Source organism: Ostrea edulis, chromosome 9 (assembly GCF_947568905.1).
Source record: "Ostrea edulis chromosome 9, xbOstEdul1.1, whole genome shotgun sequence".
In the NCBI taxonomy this organism is placed as follows: Eukaryota; Metazoa; Mollusca; class Bivalvia; order Ostreida; family Ostreidae; genus Ostrea; species Ostrea edulis.
The window spans coordinates 62,789,047-62,802,713 of NC_079172.1; the positions used below are offsets into that span (position 1 = coordinate 62,789,047).

Consider the following 13,667-nt stretch of genomic DNA (forward strand, 5'->3'; position numbering starts at 1 on the left):
CAAATACTACGTTAAAGGAGCCTGCATGTGCATATTTTTTTTATACTTGCATACTGTACTTACTAAACTATAATTATACTGATTTGATTGCAGTTTTATATGTATTCAAGCAACAATATCATTTTCAGCTGTATCTGAAACAGTTGGGTTAACTTATCTAATATATCAGGTTGTTAATTTAAATCCTGTCTACAATTAGTATTTCATGTATAAATGTAATTATAGATGTGTGCAGTGCAGAAGTGTTAACTTTGCCAGTATCAGTACCTCCGAATGATTGTTATTTATTTTCATTGTTATAATTAATTGCTTGTTTAACCTGTGGTGCATCCCCCCCCCCCCCGGTAAATAAGCAATATACATAGCTTATAGTGTAAACAATTTGTAAGGAAGAAATTTTGTCTTGCAAAAAAATTATTTAATCACTTAAATTACATACTCATGCCTGCTTTTGAGATTAAAAAGTGTTAAGTGTTTGAAATAATTAAATACTGGTGTTAAATTCATGATATTTAATAAAAAAAAAAAAATAATAAAAATCCATTGAATTCATTTTGGTGACAAAATGACAGGTGATGGGGCATCATCTTACATTAAAAAATAAAAAATTATACATATACTTGAATTTATAAACTTAGAAAAACCCACCAACATTTAAACTACATCATCGTCTTTAATTTGATCGGGCGTGGTATACCTTATAATACGTCACAAGCAATGGCGCCGGCAAATGGCGCCGGATGTATTGGATTTTTCTATGAATTGGCTGTATAACGGTAACGGTACCAATTCAGTGTACCATTTTTTCCAGATAACCATTTCTCAACCCATCTAAGAGGATATCCTGTGTATATTATCGCAGTATTGGGTATAGTGTACTTTTTTCTGGGTATAGCACTTTTTTGGGGGTATTGCACAGATTCCAGGCACCGATTTATATGTAATTGTTTTAAAAATGTACTGTTGTTTCATGAGCTTTAGTGTATCATAATTTAACCAGATCCAGCACAATGACTGTCTTTATTTAGCTATAGCGTTATTAAGCTATGGGTGTCCAAGTACTGTACTTAACACACTCGTTTCTCACCGGTGGGACCAGAGTTTGATCCCTGTGGTCAAACAGTACACAGTGGGATCAGTTCTCCACGGTCAAAGATGCTTAAAACAGCTTTATAAAGTTATAAGGCTAAATAAAGCTGTATAGCTTAATAAACAGCTGATAGAGATTGTGCTGGACCTGTTAACCATGAGCAAGTTTTGCAAAATGAAGAGTTTTCTATTTTTATTTCAGGGGAGAAAGTGGTTGGAGAGGTGATGAACCTTTTAGAGTGTGGTATGGTAAAATTGGAGAAATACGATCCCTGATCCAATGCTCTATTTTACTGATAACTGCAACTGCTAACAAGGCTGCTAGATCTCACCTGAAGAGAAAGTTTGCCATGAATGATTGCTTTGAATTGATTGACAATCCTGATAGAGACAATATTAAACTCTTTGTGAAAAAGGTCAAAAGTACAATACCAATAGCAGATTTATTCTTGTTTTTAGTAAGATTATTGAAGGAAATAAAGAGCTATGTGAACGTTATATTATTTTTTGTCCTTCTATCAAGTTATGTGGAGATGTATTTAGTGCATTTAAGATGGAAAAAACTCAGAACATTGATATGTATCATTCAAAAACAATTGAAACTGTAAAAGAAAATATTAAACAGAATATGCAGGATGAAAATGGTAAAATAAGAGTATTGATTGCAACAAGTGCTGCAGGAATGGGGGTTAATTTTAAAGGTGTAAACAATGTAATTCACTTTGGTCCACCAAAGGATATGGATTCTTTTGTACAGCAGTTAGGTAGAGCAGGACGAGATGGTTCACAAACAGCAATGGCCTTATTACTTTATAATTCAAGACAATGCAAAAATTTAGATGATGCTATGAAAAAGTACATTGATAACTCGGATAAGTGCAGGAGACAAGTTATGTTGTCTGCGTACAACTATGATCCAGCAGAAAACAGAGTGAAGCATTTATGTTGCGATATATGTAATGCTAGTTGCTCATGCGGAAAAGACAATTGTAATGATTATGAACATTCATTCATGGATTATGAGGAACTACAAGAAACATCTTCTGATAACCCTGAGAGTGAAAGTGATACTGATTCTTTCTAATTGCTTGTATTTAACCATTTGATATTGTCTGAAAGACTACTAGTAATGTTCAGTATTTGTCAAGTTATTGACATGTAAAAAAAGAGCATTAAATTTTTGGCTGTTATTTTTATACTGTAGTTCAGAGTTGGACGAAATTTCAATATTGACCTTTGATATCTGCCAAATATTTGTGATATGAAGAATTTTCTATGTCAGGTTATTTGTATAATCAAAATATTATATATGGAAAATATGTCCCTTTTATTTAAACCCTTCTGAAAAATTGTGGTATATTTCTGTCCCCTCTCATTTTTTCTACAGATTATGCAGACATGAAAGATAATTGTGTGAACATGCAAGAAAATTCTGTTCATATAAATAAGTCAAATGTTACGATAAGTATGTCACAAGAATCAACATAATAATCTTGCTTGTTGACATAAGTATATTTCAAATTACATATTAATTTTTCATGTTAATTAAGTTGCATACCATGATGTACATGAGGTAATAAATTGCCATTAGTGGTCATTGTTCGTTGTTTTCATATCAAGGGAAAAAACCAATTACCTTATTTTACCACTTTTTAATCATAGCAAAAATATCATAAGTGCAGTAGTAGATGAAGTTAGATCCCATTCATTTGTGTGGCATGTCATGTATGTGATGAATAACAATACATGATGAGTAATATAAAGTGGTGTGTGTACTTTTATACAAACTGGTCATAAAAATAAAAAAAATAAACCTTCATTTGAGTAAATACCAATTTATTAACATCAGATATATGTAATCTTAGTTGTAAACTCCCAATCTACTCCATTTATACTCTGATATTTTGAACACTTAACATGTTCAAGTATCATTACATTATTTCATATACTGATTGGCAACTTCTCTCTGATGAAACATCCACTCATGCAAATCTTTACAGTCAATACCACTGATTGGATCTTTAAAATTGTGGAAACTTGACCATGTTAAGTCTTTAACGAAGTCTTTAGATCTTAAGCAGTTTATAACGGCCACAATGTCCTTCGTCTTGTCAACCACTGGTCGACTGCTTTTGGATCTTGCTGTTTTTGTGGACGACATAAGACTCTCTTTTACAGCATCAATGACTTGAGTAGTCATACAGATTTGTTTTGCTGACTTATATGACGTGTTAGAACCCTGAGTGTTCAACTGGCTCTTTATATTGCCCACTTGTAACTCAACACAGTTATCATTGGGAATACACTGTCCAGTTCCACCTTTTAAATTTACTGTCATATTCCATTTGTATTCGAAACTCAGCTCAGGACTTAGAAGATAAATGTAGCAAAGAGTTCTGAAAAGCCAGATTTTATACTTTGAGTGCTTCAGTCCTGATGCGAATAACCACTCAAAATACACATTTCGTACGATTCTATCACCATCACCCAATCGATACGAGTCGCAGGTGTCTCTGTGTAGCAAAGACATGAATAGAAAAGTCTGTATGGGATTGTAACACACAGTTTCCCTTGGGAATATGAAATTTCCAATGATGTTTCTTTTCTAGATGTTTTTTAAGCCAGCCTCTTTTATGATATTGTTTTCCACATACTGCACATAAAAAGAAATCGGCAGACTTCATAGCATCAAGGTTATTTACATCACCGTCCAGAGCCCCCATGTCGTCAACGATATCCTGAAAGGAAACTTTGCTTACTTTCAGCTCATTCAAAACTCTTTCTGCTGCATTCAGAAGCCACTCATATTTCTGATTATCAGACATCAACGAAAACAAGGGTATCGGATTAGGTGTACAACTCAAATCCTCCATTTGCATGAGATCTAGAAATGCTGCAACAATGTACGAGTCTGTGATGTCTGTTATGAAGTCATGATGTGCTCTGAATAATTAAATAAAGTAATGATAGCAAACTTTCAAGTTTTAACAAGTGGCCCACAGGCCATAACAGTCACCTGGATATAGCTTTTTGTAGTTTTCAAGAAGTTAAAAATGTATATAATTGTTAACATGCAACGGATAAAGACGAATGGCAATAGGTCTCCTGGGTGACTTAAAAATAGGCACTACTAAAATTCATCCATTTTGTATGATTCTGATAATACATATTACAGGTTCGATGCAATGTATATATTTTGGAATGTAACAACCCAATTTTAACACTTATAAAAGGAATTGTCATATCAAGAAATTAATGAAGTACATGTGTGACATGTATGACTAGCAATACCTGTAGCTTGAATTGACTTCTTCAGGGCCAGAAACATTTCGTCTATTAATCAGATTCCGCAACTGGTATAAAGACCCTTTATCTGCACTGCTTTTCTCTTTGTAGAAGAGCTGATAAATTCCCTGCACAAAGAAAAGTGAACAAGGTTATTCAAAGAAGAATAGCAACAACCAAAATATTTGTAGCTTAAAAATTCAGATTGTTTAACCAATGGTTCTATTTGTTACTTTATAAAATTTTACAAAGGCAAAAAGAGCTCAAAAATTATTAACTACTATATATTACATTTATAGCCCTTTTCAAAAGCCTGAATGGCAGGTTTGTATTTAAAAAATGCAGCATTATTATGAAATATGTATCATGAAAATTCCAAACAATGCAAGAAGTAATTATATCAATCTAATTACTCTATATTTTAACAAAATTTCTATAATTGAAACAAAAAATATGAATGTAAAATGAAACAAACACAAAATTAACATTTCAAAACAAGAGGCCCATGAGCCACATCGCTCTGAGTCATCTTAACAATAATTCATATTTAAAAACTTTTCATATTTATTAGCATGTAAAACTTTGATCCCCTACTGTGGCATCATCCTAACCCGGGGGCCATAATTTTAACAAACTTAAATCTGCAATATATCAGGAAGCTTCCATGTAAATTCCAACTTTTCTGGTTTTTCTGATTGTTGGAAAGAAGATTTTTGATTGAACCATATTTGCATTTTTGTGATTATCTCCCCCTTGAAAGGGGTATGGCCCTTCAATTGAACTGATATTTTGAATTCCCTTCACCCAAAGATGATTTGTACCAATTTTAATTTAAATTGGCCTGGTGGTTCTGGAGAAGTTTAAAATGTGAAAGTTTACAGACAGACGGACAACATGTGATCAGAAAAGCTTACTTGAGCTAAAAAACTATAATAAGGTAACAATTTGGCTAGGGTTTGTGGTAACATTATCGGGAAACTCATGACTGTTTTAGATGCTGCAGTTCCATGTTCAAATTAGTTATAATGTACTGGTCAATGATTGAAAAGATCAATGGGAAGGGGGGGGGGATCTGGAAATAACAGGATTTGAATCTTAAATATTCCTATTCATATAGGGGAGAAAAGTACAGAAAAATATAGCATTACTTACATGTACCTTTAGAATTAATCTCCAGAAAGAAACTATATTTTGGGGATTAGATAAAAACTCTGAAGGTGGCTAATAGTTGTGTTAGAGGAACATGTTTGAACATGGAACTACAGCATCTAAAACAGTCATGAGTTAGAGATATCTATTATTAGTATTCATTAGTCAAAAATTTAAGGAATGGAGAGAGGAACGAAGCGTAATCAACCGTGGGTTTCCGACGATGCTGCATGAGCGGCCTTTCAGTAAAAGCTCCAAGTTAAAGTTTAACGGAAGAAGTATCGTTTGTCCGGTGTCATTTTCTGTGTCATGTTTGTAGCAGCAATAAATCGTCTACGATTGAAAATACAGGGTTTTCTGTGCTTTCGACCGCACTCTACCTCTTTAAGAAAGAAGTATAACAATTAGGCTTATACGTAATATAATTGTTTTGAAATATCTCTAAGCCATCTTTCAAAATTGTCATCAAAACGTTTTTCATAGCGATTGTTTCATGCAAGATCAAGCGCTGAGCTAAGGTAGCAGGGAACAGTTTCGCACTATAAGCCCGGTCAACTTTTTCAAAAAAATGGAAATGCCCCATATTTGAAGTGATATTACATGTGTAAAAATGTATACAATAATTTTAGGATGCATGTCAAATGTAGCTGAGTGCTTAATAAAAATGTTGATACACAACATGTAGGTGTCACCATGATTCCTAGCACATAGATGGTGCAAATACGAAACTAAGACACGTGGTCAGTTGCTAAAGAAATTCCGGTGAAAACATGCAGGGTCTAGCAAAAGGTCTGTAGCTGTGAGGGAAGGTGGATGACCCCATATGAGAGGTAGATTTTTGAGAAGGGCAGATAGGGTTCTTGATTGTGCACAATGTCTAAATCCCCATGTTTGGTACTGTGATGGTGTGGGGGTGGTGCGGATTAGCCCAAACGAGGGAAAATCAAAGCAAAAAAGGAGAACCTGCTCAGAGCATGTTTTGTGCACCAGCACCAGTATTTATAGATGACATATAATTTAGGGTCATAATTTATTAACTACACTAATATGAAATACAAGTATGGACATAAAAGGGAAATGTGAATTTTTCATTACCTAGTCTGTCATAATCTGACTTTGGTGTATACCCCCTATCCACATGTTTCAAAACCAAAGAAACTGTCCCCTGACACCAAATACGCTTTACAATCCTAAAGTGATGCGTACGTATGATAGAATGATACACGTACGAATTATCTATTCATATGAATTGAGGTTAGGTGGCAGGGGACAGTTTCTTTGGTTTTGTTTCAAAGCTCCGAGCAGGTTCCCCCTTTTTGCTTTGATTTTCTCTCATTTGGGCTAATCCGCACCACCCCCACACCATCACAGTACCAAACATGGGGATTTAGACACTGTGCACAATCAAGAACCTTATCTGCCCTTCTCAAAAATCTACCTCTCATATGGGGCCATCCACCTTCCCTCACAGCTACAGACCCTGCATGTTTTCACCGGAATTTCTTCAGCAACTGACCATGCGTCTTAGTTTCGTATTTGCACCCATCTAATATGCTAGGAATCATGGTGACACCTACATGTTGTATATCAACATTTTTATTAAGCACTCAGCTACATTTGACATGCATCCTAAAATTATTGTATACATTTTTACACATGTAATATCACTTCAAATATGGGGTATTTCCATTTTCTTGAAAAAGTTGACCGGGCCTATAGTGCGAAACTGTCCCCTGCTACCATTTACATTCGGTAATGCGTAATTGTACGCCTGATTTTCAACTTTAATGCGTATTTGGTAAAATTAATGAGTATTTACGCTCATACGCACCTTATCTGGAGCTCTGCGACGGGCGGGCCTATATGATCTTATCTGGAGCTCTGCGGCGGGCGGGCCTATATGATCTTATCTGGAGCTCTGCGGCGGGCGGGCCTATATGATCTTTAATTTCTGACTTGTTTCTCTGGAGCTCTGCGGCGGGCGGGCCTATGTGATCTTTAATTTCTGACTTGTTTCTCTGGAGCTCTGCGGCGGGCGGGCCTATATGATCTTTAATTTCTGACTTGTTTCTGGAGCTCTGCGGCGGGCGGGCCTATATGATCTTTAATTTCTGACTTGTTTCTCTGGAGCTCTGCGGCGGGCGGGCCTATATGATCTTTAATTTCTGACTTGTTTCTCTGGAGCTCTGCGGCGGGCGGGCCTATATGATCTTTAATTTCTGACTTGTTTCGGTCATCGGACCTACTAAGCGTACGTTTTTGTACAAATTTAGATATAACATCGCCACTGCACTTATCACGTCACAGTCACTTTTATTCTTTGCAGGGTTTTTAAATGACTTATTCTACTGTTTTTGTCACACACTGGATCAGGTTGTGTTTTTTCTCTCGTACTTGAGTTTCTTTATTACAAAACAGACACTTATGGGAAGAGAAACGTGCCGATGGTGAACTCCGGTTGAGTGAAAGTCTCTTACCGTTCACTTATCACGACACGACTTTCCTCAATGTTCAAGTTTTATTTCCAGTAACTAATATAATTTGCAAATTATTGATAACACCAGCGATAAAAGCCATGCAAGTCATCATTTAAACAAGAGGTCCATGGGCCACATCGCTCACTTGAGTCACTTTGGCCCATAATTAATGATTTCCCCTACATATTCGCATGTAAAACTGATCGCTATTGTGACCCCAACCTTCTCCCCTCGGGGGGGGGGGGCATATTTTTTTTATCACAAACTTAAATCAGAACTATGTCAGAAAGCTTTCATGTAAATGTAAACTTTTTTGGCCCAGTGGTTCTCGAGATTTTTCCTATATATGATTTTCACCCCTTATTGTGGCCCCACCCTACCCCGGGGTCCGTGATGATAAACTTGAATCGGCACTGTCAGGAAGCTTTCACATAAATGTAAACTTCTCTGGCCCAGTGGTTGTTGAGAAGATTTTCCATATACATTCGCATGTAAATCTTTGATCACCTATTGTGGCCCCAACCTACCCCAGGGGGCCATGATTTTTACAAACTTGAATCTGTATTATGCCAGGAAGTTTTTATGTAAATGTAAACTTTTCTGGTCCAGAGGCTCTTAAAAAGGTTTTTAAAGACTTCCCCTATATATCTGCATGCAAAACTTTGATCCCCTATAGTGGCCACATCATACCCCCGGGGCCATGGTTTTAAGAAACTTGAATCTGCATTGTATCAGGAAGCTTTCATGTAAATGTAAACTTTACTGGCTCATTGGTATTTGAGAAGATTTTTAAAGCTTTTCCCAAAATATATTTGCATGCATTTTTTTAAATTCCTATTGTGATCCCATCCCCGAGGGCCAACCATGGTTTTAACAAATTTGAAACTGCACTATGTCAGGAAGCTTTCATATGAATTTTAGCTCTTCTGGCCCAGTGGTTCTTGAGAAGATTTTTAAATGACCCCACAATATTTTTGCGATTATCTCCCCTTTGAAGGGACATGGTCCTTCATTTGAACAAACTTGAATCCTCTTTACCCAAGTATGCTTCTGGAGAAGGTGCAAATGTGAAAAGTTTACGACGACGGACAAATTTCTATCAGAAAATCCCACAACAGCCTTCGGCTCAGGCGAGCTAAAAACTCTAGTATGCAATCCATTATCCATGTCTTTATTATTCTTGGGACTCTTGTCTTCTAATCTTATAAAAACTGCTCCGTGAAAGATTTTTTCATAATTGAAAAGTTCAATTTTAGGAATGACAATATATTTATTTTACAAATGAAGAATAATTCATTCAATTGGTTGATAAAGTAGTGCCCCAACATGTCCGATTCTCTTTAGTTTAGCCATTATTTATCAGGGTTTCTCCCGTTTTCGCATACACTGTATACTCAAAAGTAGCCCATGTGCTTTCTTTTTGGCAATATATATGGGCTTCCATACAATAAATATATCGCAAGAAAACAGATTGATTGATTGAATATTGTTTAACGTCCCTCTCGAGAATATTTCATTCATATAGAGACGTCACCACTGCCGGTGAAGGGCTGCAAAATTTAGGCCTATGCTCGGCACTTATGGCCTTTGAGCAGGGAGGGATCTTTATCGTGCCACACCTAATGCGAGACGTTTGTTGTATTACTAATAATGCTAGAAGTTTTAATGAGTGTAGTACTCTTATCTACATAGATAAGAAACTTGGATGTAAACTAACAATTCATGCTATTTTTCTAAGACTTAATGAACTGAGATGAAATTCGAACTTGATCTGTAACTTATGATGGCAAAGGAATGTACCAAATATCAAATGAATATCTACAAGCACAACCAAAAAGAGTATGGAAAACGGATAATTCATGCTATTTTTCTAAGTCCAAGGGCCATAATTATGTGAAAAATCAACGGACCAAGACGAATATCGAACTTGAACTGTATCTTGTTATGGCAAAGCAACATACCAAATATAAAATAAATATCTGCAAGAACAGAGAGAGAGAAACGCGGACAGACCGGACGCAAACCTAGTCCCCTTCGACTTCGTCGGTAGGAGACTAATAATATATTCAATCTATAGAAAACTAAAGAGGTAAATCAACAAAAATGTTCAATAGTTATAAAAAAGGAATGATCATGTGTAATAACAATAATGAAGATCACATTTAATTTCAAATGATAGCAATGATAGCAATGTCAAATGTTAAATTCCCTTTGCTTCAAAATGCCAAAGCATACTATATGTGCATCAAATACAAAATTTATCACAAAGATGTTAATTAGAAAATATGTTTGTCCTTTTCTCCCATCTTGGTAATACTGGCATCCTATCTGGTTTTTCTTTTCACAACTCTGACCTGCAAATAAGGAAGAAAAATAGCATGGAATCAAACTGTTATGTATACAAATACATGTATATATCCCCTCACAGAATTATGTGCATATATATGAATACATGTTTCATTCTGTAATACTTTCATTCTATGTGTATGTAATTGTGTGGCGACTATAAGAATACTGTAATACTTTCATTCTATGTGTATGTAATTGTGTGGTGACTATAAGAATACTGTAATACTTTCATTCTATGTGTATGTAATTGTGTGGTGACTATAAGAATACTGTAATACTTTCACTATGTGTATGTAATTGTGTGGTGACTATAAGAATACTGTAATACTTTCATTCTATGTGTATGTAATACGCCAGTTTCGAGATACGAACTCTTCCGTGTAGGAGGTGCATTTAGTGGAACTTTGAATGACTAAGTGGGACAGAGAGTGGACCTACAGTCAACGAGGAAGACGATGAAATGTAATAAAAGCGGCTTCTCTTTTGATATGTAAATGTGGGAAATACAAAATACTATCAAAAGAAATGTTTTACTAAAGTGGAAACATAAAAACAATGTCGTATTTGCAAGTAATATCTTAGATATGGTATTTATGATCAACGAAATAACGTGATATGATAAGAATTCTATGTATTTAATTACTCCCTAAATACTTATAACTTACTTAGTTTGTGTATCAGTCGAATTCGGGTAATCTAACAGTGTACGAGAAACTTACTGAGTACATTCACTTACGCAGTTATGAATATTAGTCCCACTCCAGCGTGTAAACAAATTGTTTCGCGTCTCACTATGTAAGAGAGTTCTCCAAAGGGAAATAACTCGGGTGTATCTCGAAACCGGCGTATTGTGTGGTGACTATAAGAATACTGTAATATTTTCATTCTATGTGTATGTAATTGTGTGGTGACTAAGAATATTGTAATATTTCATTCTATGTGTATGTAATTGTGTGGTGACTATAAGAATACTGTAATACTTTCATTCTATGTGTATGTAATTGTGTGGTGACTATAAGAATACTGTAATACTTTCATTCTATGTGTATGTAATTGTGTGGTGACTATAAGAATACTGTAATACTTTCACTATGTGTATGTAATTGTGTGGCGACTATAAGAATACTGTAATATTTTCATTCTATGTGTATGTAATTGTGTGGCGACTATAAGAATACTGTAATATTTTCATTCTATGTGTATGTAATTTTGTGGTGACTATAAGAATACTGTAATATTTTCATTCTATGTGTATGTAATTGTGTGGTGACTATAAGAATACTGTAATACTTTCATTCTATGTGTATATTGTGTGGTGACTATAAGAATACTGTAATACTTTCATTCTATGTGTATGTAATTGTGTGGCGACTATAAGAATACTGTAATACTTTCACTATGTGTATGTAATTGTGTGGTGACTATAAGAATATTGTAATATTTTCATTCTATGTGTATGTAATTGTGTGGCGACTATAAGAATACTGTAATACTTTCATTCTATGTGTATATTGTGTGGTGACTATAAGAATACTGTAATACTTTCATTCTATGTGTATGTAATTGTGTGGTGACTATAAGAATACTGTAATACTTTCATTCTATGTGTATGTAATTGTGTGGTGACTATAAGAATACTGTAATACTTTCACTATGTGTATGTAATTGTGTGGTGACTATAAGAATACTGTAATATTTTCATTCTATGTGTATGTAATTGTGTGGTGACTATAAGAATACTGTAATACTTTCATTCTATGTGTATATTGTGTGGTGACTATAAGAATACTGTAATACTTTCATTCTATGTGTATGTAATTGTGTGGTGACTATAAGAATACTGTAATACTTTCATTCTATGTGTATGTAATTGTGTGGTGACTATAAGAATACTGTAATACTTTCACTATGTGTATGTAATTGTGTGGTGACTATAAGAATACTGTAATACTTTCATTCTATGTGTATACAGGGCCAAAAAAAATTAAAATTTAAAGTTCATTAGAATTTATGTTGTTTCCAATAACTAAGAACATGATACCTCCCTTAAAAAGCATTCCAAATCTTTCTTTTAGAATGAGTTAGTCAAGTAACATCTTAGAAGGCCCTAGAATCAAGGATTTTGCACGAAAAGTGTTCAGTGTGCACAAAATGTGCTCAGCGTCTGGGGGCCTGGGCGGCCCCCAGACCCCCGCCTAATTTCCTGCCTCCTCCAAATTGAAGGTCAATTTACGGCCCTGGTATATTGTGTGGTGACTATAAGAATACTGTAATACTTTGCTACTTCATATCTATATTAATGACACCAATGATTAAAACAGAAACCAGGGGCGGATCCAGGAATTGAGGTTACGGGGGGGGGGGGGGGGGGGGGCGCCACATTATCAAGCAGGGGGTCGGGTCTGACGAAGCCCTGATGGGGGCCCAGGGGGCGAAGTCCCTGGAAGCTCTTGGATTTGATAGGGCTTGAAATATGTCTCCTATTTACAGGGTTCATACACCTTTTTTTCCCTATTTTCCAGGATTTTAAAAAAAATTCCATACCCAAAATTATAGACAATTATGCATGACTTTTCAAGGATTCAAGGGCTTGTACGAATCCTGTATTTAAGTCATTTGTACTATTTTCTATCATTTTTAATATGGTAAAATTAGTAAAATTGACGCTAATTTTAAGGGTTTTGGGAGGAAAAATTAAGTTTTCCTAATAAAGTAGTTCAAGAATCAAAAGATTTTGTCATTTATTTCTCAGGGAGTGGAAGAAATTATTGCTTCTTTTATCGTATAGTACATTTTTCTACACAAGGATACCACGATTTACCTAAATTTGAAAATTTTAGAGGCTGCGCCCCCTCTAAATCTGCCACTGGAAACAATATATCTACACATTCCAAGATAGAATGCCTGTTATCTGATATATAATTGCAAAATGATCATTAATAGCTAGGCTTTCATCACAACCACTGAATTTACTCCATGTCATTATTCTGTTAGCTAAGTTACTAGTTTACTCTATAAATGCTTTTAACAAAAAAAAGTTTGTTGAGAGAAGGCATTCTGATTCAAATATAAACTGTAAAACTGTTTAGATTCCTAAAAGAGAGTCCTTAACTCAAATGTATAGTATGTAGATCTAGTATCTTAAATGTCTAAGCTATCATCATAACCTAGTCAAGTACCAGTAAGATGAAGACAAACAAATTAAAGCAAGAGGCCCACAGGCCACCTGAATATCAGTTAAAAGTATGTCAACATTCTTGTTCTGCATATCTAAGCTTAATTCTAATAATCACCAACAGTATAAAACAAGACTTATAT

The 13,667-nt window shown here is 35.0% G+C and overlaps 1 protein-coding gene, 1 long non-coding RNA gene and 1 pseudogene across 2 annotated transcripts; 1 reads left to right on the plus strand and 2 right to left on the minus strand.

Annotated features, from left to right (window-relative positions):
- The first annotated feature begins 1,046 nt into the window (after nucleotides 1-1,046).
- On the plus strand, nucleotides 1,047-2,686 carry LOC125658640 (bifunctional 3'-5' exonuclease/ATP-dependent helicase WRN-like; annotated as a pseudogene).
- An 88-nt stretch (nucleotides 2,687-2,774) lies between these two features.
- LOC125657560 (uncharacterized) lies at nucleotides 2,775-9,167 on the minus strand. Its single transcript, XM_048888220.2, has 4 exons — nucleotides 9,039-9,167; nucleotides 7,588-7,815; nucleotides 4,381-4,502; nucleotides 2,775-4,032 (listed from the first exon to the last, which is right to left on the minus strand). The coding sequence occupies exons 1-4, from the start codon at nucleotides 9,165-9,167 to the stop codon at nucleotides 3,573-3,575; spliced, it is 939 nt and encodes a 312-aa protein (XP_048744177.2). The 3' UTR covers nucleotides 2,775-3,572.
- An 852-nt stretch (nucleotides 9,168-10,019) lies between these two features.
- Nucleotides 10,020-11,552, minus strand: LOC125659894 (uncharacterized). Its single transcript, XR_007364259.2, has 2 exons — nucleotides 11,015-11,552; nucleotides 10,020-10,354 (listed from the first exon to the last, which is right to left on the minus strand). It is a non-coding gene; the product is annotated as an uncharacterized LOC125659894 (long non-coding RNA).
- Between the last annotated feature and the right edge of the window lie 2,115 nt (nucleotides 11,553-13,667).